The 11920-nt window shown below is 39.7% G+C and overlaps 1 protein-coding gene across 1 annotated transcript; it reads left to right on the forward strand.

The window, feature by feature from the left end:
• Positions 1-7534: 7534 nt before the first annotated feature.
• On the forward strand, positions 7535-8557 carry LOC311128167 (forkhead box protein D1-like; the record flags this gene model as incomplete). Its single annotated transcript, XM_084160153.1, has 1 exon — positions 7535-8557. The coding sequence occupies one exon, from the start codon at positions 7535-7537 to the stop codon at positions 8555-8557; it is 1023 nt and encodes a 340-aa protein (XP_084016279.1).
• Between the last annotated feature and the right edge of the window lie 3363 nt (positions 8558-11920).

Raw genomic sequence — 11920 nt, forward strand, 5'->3', positions numbered from 1 at the left:
CAGCCTATAGGGAGGAGGACAGAGACCTGGCAGTGTGGTGCCAGGATAACAACCTCTCCCTCAACGTGACCAAGACAAAGGAGATGATTGTGGACTACAGGAAAAAAAAGAGGACTGAGCAAGGCTAGGTCCAAAAGACTTCTCAACAGCTTCTACCTCCAAGCCATAAGACTCCTGAACAGCTAATCATGGCTACCCGGACTATTTGCACTGCCCCCCCACCCGCACCCCCCACCCCATCTTTTTACGCTGCTGCTACTCTGTTAATTATTTATGCATAGTCACTTTAACTCTACCCACATGTACATATTACTTCAACTAGCTCAACTAGCCGGTGCCCCCGCACATTGACTCTGCACCGGTACCCCCCTGTATATATAGCCTCCCTACTGTTATTTTATTTTACTTCTGCTCTTTTTTTCTCAACTCTTTTTTGTAGTTGTTTTATTTTACTTTTTTATTAAAAATAAATGCACTGTTGGTTAAGGGCTGTAAGTAAGCATTTCACTGTAATGTCTGCACCTGTTGTATTCGGCGCATGTGGCCAATAAAATTTGATTTGATTTGATTTTGATTTGATATTATGAATAGATTATAATTACTAATCAGTGAAAGAGTCGAATAGAACTGTAGCTAATGAGTATGTTGAGTAGGCCTAGCCCTACCTTTCACTTGTTCATCTTAGTTAGAAGGAATTATTGAAGGAATGGCTATGATGTGATCAGCTGCACATTACACCCTGCATTCTCAGTCATATTGTAAGATTGGCCTTCTCATTCTGTGGCTGAGAACAAAGTGGAAAGTGCCACCATAGGCCAGACCAAGCCTAGCCTACACGTGGAATGAAATTATATTTTTAATTCAGCCTAAAACATGGATCCCATATCTAAAGCCTGTTACAATGCAATTACAGTAGGCCTATATGTTTACACACTGGCAACTAATATACCTGTTCATGGAATTTTCAAAGTAAAAAAAAAAAGTCCAGTACAGTACAAAACTCCCATGGTAATGAGAACACAAAAATGTAGCTCTCAACCTTTGCCTATAGTGTTTCTTAATCGCCACTACATTACCAGATCAAAATTTGCAATGTTCATTTTGTCCCAATAGACACAATCTTAAGTATTTTCACAAGTATTTGTTAAGTTGCCTATTTATGACTGAGGCTATTCACGAAACAATACAGTAGCTCAAAGACAATATAAAATATTGCCTGATGTAAATCAAATCAAATCAAATTGTATTTGCAACATGCGCTGAATACAACAGGTGTAGACCTTGCAGTGAAATGCTTACTTACAAGCCCTTAACCAACAATGTCGTTTTAAAAAATAAATAAAAAATAAATACAAATATGGTGCAAATGGTGCATTGTGTAGGGGAGAGTGGGGTAAGTTGAGTCAAGGGGCAAGTTGATCCCCCTTGTTTCAAAGAAACCATACACAAAATTAATCATTTGACCAAATATTTAGGAAGAGGTCATAATTTCATGGAGTCTGTGAAGGAAGAAATTTTAAAAAATTAAAATAAATAAACAATATAATAAATAAACAAATTGTAAAGTGGTTATCCCACTGGCTATAAGGTGAATGCACCAATTTGTAAGTCGCTCTGGATAAGAGCGTCTGCTAAATGACGTAAATGTAAATGTAAATGTAAATGTAAATGAAGAAAAGTCAAACAAGTCAAATGAATTTATTGTGTTAGAGGTTTTATGATGCTTGTATCTAAATCAAAGTAGATCATTTTAAGGTTGTTCTATACATAATTTGGTTGTCTCTATAAGCTTCACTATGAGGTCCTAAACCTAGCATGAAAGTGCATCCTTGTACTGTAGCTGTGTGGGCTAATATAGGCAAAATGTTTGCCTTGGGATAAGTTGAGCCAATGGCAAATTTAGCTAATTAAAGTGTTTTCTTCCCAGGCATAATGCAAGGCATTGTCGCTGGGATATGAGGTAACAACATGGCTTGGGCTATGTTAAAAGTGTTTTAAAAAAGCACAAATTGTTTGTTAGGTGAAGCCTGTGTTAAATGATGCTTAAAATGCTTAAAAGACCAAACAGGGATTATGATTGTGTTGAATTGTGTTTGGGAAATAAAGTTAAACATGGTTTTAAAAAGGTAGTGGTAATATTTATTTCAGTACAGAAATGTGTAGGTGGCTTAATTTACCCCGTCCCGCGGCTCGACTTACCCCATACCTGGGGTAGGTTGTGCCAAGAGAACATTTTTAGACAAGCTATTTTCAGGGATACACAATATCCTAAAATATATGTACAGTTCCTTTAGAAAGTATTCGTACCCGTTTGACTTATTCCACATTTTGTTGTGTTACAGACTGAATTCAAAATTGATTAAATAGATTTTGTCTCACCCAACTACACACAATACCCCATAATGACAAAGTGAAAACATGGTTTTAGAAATTTTAGCACATTTATTGAAAATGAAATACAGAAATATATTCATTTACATAAGTATTCACACCCCTCTTTCTGGTTAAGTCTGTAAGCGCTTTGCACACCTGGATTGTACAATATTTGCACATTATTCTTTTTTAAATTCTTCAAGCTCTGTCAAGTTGGTTGTTGGTCATTACTAGAAAGCCATTTCAAGTCTTGCCATAGATTTTCAAGCCGATTTAAGTCAAAACTGTAACTAGGCCACTCAGGAACATTCAATGTCATCTTGGTAAGCAACTCCAGTGTATATTTGGCCTTGTGTTTTAGGATATTGTCCTGCTGAAAGTTTATTTCCTCTCCCAGTGTCTGTTGGAAAGCAGACTAAACAAGGTTTTCCTCTAGGATTTGGCCTGTCCTTAGCTCTATTACGTTTATTTTTATCCTAAAGAACTCCCGAGTCCTTGCCGATGACAAGCATACCCATAACATGATGCAGCCACCACCATGCTTGAAAATATGAAGAGTGGTACTCAGTGATGTATTGTATTGTATTTGCCCCAAACATAACGCTTTGTATTCAGGACATAAAGTTAGTTTCTTTGCCACATTTTTTGCAGTTTTACTTTAGTGCCTTATTGCAAACAGGATGCATGTTTTGGAATATTTTTTATTGTGTAAAGGCTTCTTTCTTGTCACTCTGTCATTTATGTTAGTATTGTCGAGTTACTACAATGTTGTTGATAATCAGTTTTCTCCTGTCACAGCCATTAAACTCTGTAACTGTTTTAAAGTCACCATTGACCTCATGGTGAAATCTCTGAGCGGTTTCCTTCCTCTCCGGGAGCAGAGTATCTGTATCTTTGTAGTGACTGGGTGTATTGATACACCATCCAAAGTGTAATTAATGACTTCACCATGCTCAAACAGATATTAAATGTCTGCTTTTTTTTCTTCTTTTTTTTTTCTTCACCCATCTACCAATGTACCTCCCTGCTCTTTGTGGTTGAATTCACTGCTCAACTGAGGGACCTTACAGATAATTGCATGTGTGGGGTACAGAGATGAGGTTATTGCACACAACTTATTATGTGAATTGTTAAGCACATTTTTACTGCTGAACGTATCTAGGCTTGCCATAACAAAGGGGTTGGATACTTATTCACTCAAGACAGTTCAGCTTTTCATTTTTAATAAATTCCACTTTGACATTATGGGGTATTGTGTGCAGGCCAGTGACACCAAATCTCACAAAATGTGGAAAAAGTCAAGTGGTGTGAATACTTTCTGAAGGCACTGTAGATATCTTTGTTAGAAATAATACTATATTTCCCTTGACAGTGTGATGCTGAAGTGTTAAAAAATTTCTCAACTTACCTTACTTGTCTCACTCTCCCCTACACACTCTCTCTCTCTCTCTCTCTCTCTCTCTCTCTCTCTCTCTCTCTCTCTCTCTCTCACTCTCTCTCTCTCTCTCTCTCTCTCTCTCTCTCACTCTCTCACTCTCGCTCTCTCAAACACACACACACGAAACATTACACATTAGGCCTGATCACGCACATGTACCGGCACGCACGCACAATATTTGCACAGGTATTGTCTTGCCTTTTATGCATGTGATACATATTAATCACATGCTACCAAGTCCCCGGAGAGAGACTGACTGTTTTGGTGACATGTATAGGATTTGTCAGCGCGAGAGGCAGGGATTACGTTCAGCAGTAAGTGCTTTCTTCGTACCCCGTGGCACAGAAACACCCTCCGATCGCAGAGGGGAATTTATAAACACTTTAGAAGTGGTTTACCACACATGCGAACCCTGCTTTAAAGACGGACTCCAGCGTCAGCTCACGAATTACATGCCTATACTACAAAACATGCCTATACTACTAACTAACTCAAATAAATAATTTCGAATGAGGATTTATAAAATGCATGATGCAAACAGGCTAAATGTTTTTCCCTCAGTCCGTAAGTCTATACATTTACGTCATTTAGCAGACGCTCTTATCCAGAGCGACTTACATGAACAATTAGGGTTAAGTGCCTTGCTCAAGGGCACAGACAGATTTTTCACCTAGTCGGATTGGGGATTAGAACCAGCGACCTTTCGGTTACTGGCACAACGCTCTTAACCTGCCGCCCCTATACAGCAAAACCCATTTGATACATCTTCAGAGAGCGTCAGTGTCAAGCACAAAAATAATTCATTAACTTTTAAGTGTCACTTATCAGGACCCAGTCTATCAAATGTATTGAATCAATGTTTAATTATTATTCGCTTTACGTGACTGGTCATTTAATCTCAAAGTGACTGGTCATTTGGTCTCCGGGTCTATCCGTAGCCCTCTCCAAGACTAGGTTATTGCACGTCTAAAACAATCATTTAAAAAAGGCATAGGCCTATTAACGAATTAAATTAAACAAGGCTTTGTTTCCAAAAAATATCAATTAATTTGCCATGCACGGTCGGCATCACCTGAGATTCTTTAATAGCCTAGTTTTCTTACATAAATAAAATATGTATTATTCAATTCACTTAGGCTTACCTTACTCTTTTACTACCTTTTGAAGAGTTAAATCAAAAGACCATTAGTTCGATAGTCATTAAAAAATACTATTAAGACCTGTCTGAGAGAGATGTATATTTGAGAGAGTTCTAGTTCTAATGGTCCGTTGGCGTGGTGTAGACCTGAGGCAATTGTCAGCCAATTGGTTAATTTGTGAGAGTGAAAGGGCTTGCATGTACCTGATAAACTGTTACTGTAATATAAATAGTATGCAAATTAAATTCAGAAGAACGAAACGGAAAACAAAAGTGCTGTCATTGTCAAACTTTTGAAAGCTGAAGTTGTCAAAGTGGACATCGTGTTGAGAGAGTGTGGACTATTTATCCGCTAGATGGTGCTGCAAGGTCCAATTTAAACGCTACAGAGTTGTTGATAGGCCAGAGTAAAATAAACAAAAGTCATCATACAACTCTGAATCAACCATGGTTAGCTATTATATGGTCATCAACAAGCGCCAGATCATTTCTTATTGACATAAAGATGACCTAAACCCATTTATCCTCATCTTTACAATACAACAGATGGATTTAATCGTCCTATATAGGCTCTTTTGTTGTAGTCTAGGCTACTTTTGTAGTCTATAGGTTTTCTGAACTTACTAACACAACCTAGTGGGGGACATAGAAGGAGACATTGTGATAACAACAGTAATTAATATTCTATTTGGATTCAAATATACTTTTACCTACAGGCCTACTTTATTGTTGCAAAAAGTCACGTTCTTTATCAACGAATGGTGGTTTGATAGGTTTTCAGCGCTTTTAAAACGTATTTTATGTCAATAAAAGTTTTATTTCCTACCGATTTTTTTGTTTCATGCACCCAACATTGGTATATGAGAGATTAGATATGATAATGTGTCACTCACTCCACGCTGAGGTCAAGAGATGTCTTACATCTAGTTTTGTGGAAAATATGCATGAGTTAGCCTATACTTGACTGACATCCATAATGTTTGATTTTAGTGCACTAACAAAGCGAGTCCCAGTTTAAATTGTAAGTGTCACATTTTGAACCAAGTTCACTCAACTAAAGATTATTCAACTTCATGAAAGTAACTGTCTCCGAGTTGTTAAAATGGGTTTTGTAGAATGAAATATAGAACCATAGCCTTTAATTTAAATTAGATTGGTGAGAAGGAAAATGTTATAAATCATAAGGTGTAGCTTCTCCTGCCTACTTCTCGTGCAAAGGCGATTAAATGGAAAATCACAACCGGGAAGTAGTTTTGAAACATCATTTCAGATCATGAAATGTTCCGTTTTACAATATAGTTATAGGCCTACATTTCATACTCTCTATATATTTCAAATTACTTACTTAATTAAAAAGCATCATATAGGCCTATGTTGGTGTAGTTTCAAAGTAGGCTTATATGAATAAGGAATAGGAAAGGTTGCTGTGTATTAAGCAATTACACACGTGTAGACCTACATTCAGAAATGTCTACACACTCTTTTGCGGAGCCGTATCACGCAAGGATGTTTTAGCCTACACTGTTACACGGATACAATTATAATATAGTACACTAGATAACAGGATCGAGATAACCCAATAAATAATTTTGTACCATATGCGTAAACATCACGACCTTATCAAAAATCATATCAACTCATCAAAACAGCAGATTTATTTGATGTTTTCCCCCCTTATTTAGAAAACCCTCAATCAGAGCTAAAAAGTCAGTGCACGGCAGAGGCCCTTATTTCTCGAGCTGCTCGCAGTTCTGCTTGACCCGTGACTGATGCGAGTTAACAGCTGACTCTTTTCCATTACAAATGGCTCGCGGATAATCTAGATAACTACCGGATCACGCAAACTATGAAGCGTGGAGAGTGGGTCATGAAACTCCGACTGTAAGCATTTATTTTAAAAACGCACATAATTTAGTTTGATGTATAAATCATGAATTATCTGAACTATTACATTGTTTCTTAAAATCCATAACTTTATAAATACTTAGGCTATTTAAAGCATAACATTCCACTATCATGTTACAGCTTTTTATCACAATAGATGATGATCTATAAGGGATAGTCTTACCAGCATGGGCTTTGTTCTTCTATTTGTAGCGATATAGGCCTATTTTTGAGCCAAACATTTAGCTGAAATGAAAGCTTTAGATTAACTATATTTGTATACCAAGATGACCACCAAAAAGAGAACCAAACTTTTTTAAATCGTCCAGTTACACAATTGTTGCAAAAAAAATTCATCTCTTAATTTGCCATGGTGACGTTCCTTCGCCATGTGATCAGAGCTCTGGTATAAAGAGCGAGGGAAGATCCGCCCTCTTTAGGATTCAGGTTTGGCCTTTTTCAGGTCTTTCCACAGACTAGCAACCGGATGGTGCAATATTGAACAACGAAAAAAGCCCTAAAACATATGGAAGTGGCTGGAAAAAGGGACATCTATTACCGCCGGCGTGCTCCTCTAATTCCATCATATGAGTTGTCTAGGAAGAGGGCAGAGTAGCACGGGCAGCATCTCCTCTTCCTATCTGCTGTAGCTTCTGGGAGCGCACAGCACAGTGCAGCCTCTGCACAGCCAGCCGGGAGCCATGACTCTGAGCTCCGAGATGTCGGATGCCTCCATCCTTTCGGAAGAGACCGACATCGACGTGGTCGGCGAGGGGGAGGATGGGGACAGCCAAACGCGCTCTTACGTAGACGAGGTGGCGCAGATGCACGATGACCTGCTGTCTGGCTCCCCGCCATGCCTGGACAGCTCCTCTTCCCGGGATCCTTACAAACCAGCCAGTAAGAACACCCTGGTGAAGCCCCCTTACTCGTACATCGCCTTAATCACCATGTCCATTCTTCAGAGCCCCAAGAAGCGGCTCACCCTCAGCGAAATTTGCGATTTCATCAGCAACCGTTTCCCGTACTACCGGGAAAAGTTCCCCGCGTGGCAGAACTCGATCCGACACAACTTGTCCCTGAACGACTGTTTCGTCAAGATACCGAGGGAACCGGGGAACCCCGGGAAGGGAAACTACTGGACCCTAGACCCGGAGTCCGCAGATATGTTCGATAACGGCAGCTTTCTGAGACGACGGAAACGCTTTAAACGGCAGCAGCAGCAGGACTTTCTGCGGGAGCACAACAGTTTTATCCCCGCCGCTGCGTACGGTTATGGACCTTACGGCTGCGGCTACGGTATCCAGCTGCAGTCCTACCACACACACTCTGCGCTTTTCGCGTTTCAGCAGCAGCAACATTCCAGGCATTCACACACGGGGACCATTATTCCAGCACCGTCCTTAATGCCCACCTCCACTGACTTGGCCAGGAGCAGATTCTATCCCCAGCTCAGCCCCAGCTTGGCTTCACCCATACAGACTGCAGTCAAGTCCAGCTCGCCTGTCCAGCGCTCTCCCTTCTCCATTGAGAGTATCATTGGGGGGTCGCTGAGCCCTGCGCATTCTCACTGTGCCTCGCGGACTTCTCCTCTTGTTCCAATGTTATCGTCCTCCCTCGCGCCACAGTCGCCCAACCAGTCGCAGAGCGTGCACCCAGGAACTGTTTTACACACGGTCGAGAACTTTCCCAACAGAATAGTGAACGGTACTAGTGGCTGTTAATTTCTATAAACTAACTTCAAAGTTTTCAAGAAACATGAACAAAAACGCCCCTCTTTGAAGGTAGGATTATTTTCGTATGTTTTTTTTTTTTGGGGGGGGGGGGGGGGGTTAACACGCAGCTGAATGATGGATATTAACACTAGGGCCTATTCGTGCCTATTCATGCTGTAAAAATATATTATATTTATGTTAATAACATTTTAGTGTCAATCTAATTTTCTCTCCACGAACTTTTTCGTTGTTTATGAAGTGATTCGTTTAAGTCACTGTCTATGGCGTCTCAGGATCGATTCAATGAAACAGCTTGTAAATGATCACGTCTAAAACAATGTATATTGTGTCAAACACACCAATGTTTTTTTAGTTTGGCAAATTGAAACATTTTTACTGTTTTGATTGCAGTGTATTGAAAAGACACAAAGATGAAAGTAATTCATTTATATGCAGTGTGTGCTTATTTCAGTAATAAAACATTGTACATTCTTTGGCAAGTATTGTATAATTTTTTTACACGATTTGTTTTTCAACAAGAATAAATATTGTTATACAAAAAAACACGTTTGCCTGGAAAGTAACTTATTAAGTAAGTAATAGTCTCGGTCTAGAAATGAGCCTAATGTAGGCCCACACTAGACCACGTGCATGAAGTAGCCTATAGTGTTGTTTAATGTTTTTGAAAGACCTATCATTTTCGTTTTTGTTAAGAAACATATTTCCAAAAAGTAATAGACAATGTCGGCTATTACCTTTTGAGTGGGCACATAATAATACTATCAATATGGCTACTGCCCTTATAATAATAAACTACTAATACTACAACTACTAGTCGGCAGCTGCTGTTTATTAAAAAATAAAATAATAATAAAAATAATAATAATAATAATGCATCTAAATTGCTGTTACAATGACTCATGGACATTTTTATTTTGTTCACATATAGCCTACAGACCAACAACAGAGTGTATTCTTCTTTTACATATGTTCCATATTTTACTGGTGGTTCAGCACAAATGACTACTGAAAGAGAGAGAATCAGGTGTTGTAACATTATTATTATATAAATAATAATTCCCCTTCAGTGTTAAATTACCAAAACTAGCACCATTACTTTCAACAGGCCAAGGGGTACAAGATAAACTTCATATAGTCTCCCCATAGGCCTTTAAAAAACTTTGCGTGCGTGCGTGTGTGCGGGCATGCGTGAGTGTGTGTGTGTATGACTTTTAGAACATGTAGGCCTACAACTCTATACCATTAACATTCTGAATCAATATTTTGTTCAAGCTTTTCAACATGTATCTTTACACACAAAAACAGCCACAATTTATGCCTCGTGTGTGTGTGGCCTAGCTGTGTCAGAATGTAATTCCATGCTCCATGCACGGGCTAGATGATGAACCTTCGACCTACAGGTCCATTTGCCATCTCCCACATTTATCCTTGTAATTACGCGTGGTGGACAGGCCGGTGTCACTGTGGTGACAGAGACTGTATTTTGCTACCTTCAGGACGGACGGTGATTATCACGCGGGTGATCCGAGGCAGCTGGCTCGGGCTCTTGAGAAAACACTGCTCCTCGACCAATTCATTATCTCCTCATACTTGTCACAGTTGTCACGAGAGAGAGAGAGATGTATTGGTCAGCGAGGCTATACTCCTTAACATCCATAGCCCAGAGCAGTAGGCTACAGACATGCGCCGTGGCGAGGGTTTTTATAGGAAAGTAAGACGATTTGATGCGCATTAGGAAACATATGGATATGTGAATAAAAAAAGACTAGCCTATATATTAAAACGCGCCTCAGGGGCACAACGTAATTTTCATAATATGCCATTTAGCAGACGCTTTTATCCAAACCGACTAACAGTCATGTGTGCATACATTTTTACGTATGGGTGGTCCCGGGGATCGAACCCACTACCCTGGCGTTACAAGCGCCATGCTCTACCAATTGAGCTACAGAGGACCACATGCAATTATGCATCATTATGTATTAGTAGGTTTATAGCCCACATCTCATTAATAGAAGCCATAGCATTAGATCTATCCGCCACTGTCCACAATGATGAGCCTATGGATAATAATAGGATCATGCTATGTATAGGCTTTGGCTATATGGTCTTATTTTGGATGATGCTAAAACAATAGACCTGCATCTCTTTACTAAATATGCCATTCAATATTCAAAACAGGTGTTTGTAAGGAAAGGCTGGAAAGTTGTTTTTCAGAAGGCCTCATCCTCACAACATCAAGGCTGTGGCGTGATGGGCGGCCACAAGCCAAGAGAAAGACCTCCTCTCTCTCTCCGAGGGAAGGACCACTGTTTGGCGTGTGTTATCCATCCATGACTACAAATGCGCATCCCCTGTCGCCCGGCCGCGTGTCAATGGCGCCACTGCGTGCTTCCAAGATGCAGAGGAAATGCGTGTAGTAATAGCTAGATCCACTCAGCACCGTGCGCTGCTCAGAAACAGTTCACTAGGCCACCGGAGGACAGCAGCATGCGTGATGATGTAACACGCAAGCCAGGCAGCCAGAGCAGAGCGCCAGAGAGCGTCCCTGGCTGTGCCATGGCCCTACACTCACACCACTCCGGGTCGCAACCTGCTTATTGGAGACTGAGGTCACATATATGTTCGTGCTAAATGATAAAAATAACTCGTAAAAAAGGGTAAAGCAGGAGCGAGACATGACTAAAGACGACTATTAGCATTTCACAGGCAATACATGTATGCAGGGAGCCACCCGTAGCTGACAGATTGAGAGATGATATAAATGGAGTCAATTGGCTTTTTATTACAGGCAAATATGGATATGTAATGCCATACAAACTCGGAGTGCTGAAATCTAGGAAATTTACCATATAGGCCTGCAAATTACTAATATATGCAGGTCTGTTAATATGTACAACAACAATGAGTTTATTACATTGCAATGTGAATCTTTTCAACGCGTGGGCCACGTGCATAATCCTACGATGTTGTTAACAATTGATCTTGTTTGAAATAGCCTAATAATCTTGTAAATGTTGAAGGTTTTCAACACACACACACACACACACACACACACACACACACACACACACACATACACACACACACACACACACACACAAACACACACACACACACATACACATACTATAGGCCTATGCACAGAAAAAATATGTTGTCTTTCTTACAAATCTCAATAAAATATAAGGCGTATTGCTACATGAACTGCCCTCATAATATAATCTGTATTAGTAGCCTTTAATCAGTGTATGTTTATGTTTACTTTTATAAATATGGGCTACTCAAATGCACAAATATATGTTTATTGTATTTCAGAAAATATGTCACTTTTTGTTGGACCTTTTATAA

Source organism: Coregonus lavaretus, assembly GCF_964263955.1.
Source record: "Coregonus lavaretus genome assembly, chromosome: 4".
NCBI lineage: Eukaryota > Metazoa > Chordata > Actinopteri > Salmoniformes > Salmonidae > Coregonus > Coregonus lavaretus.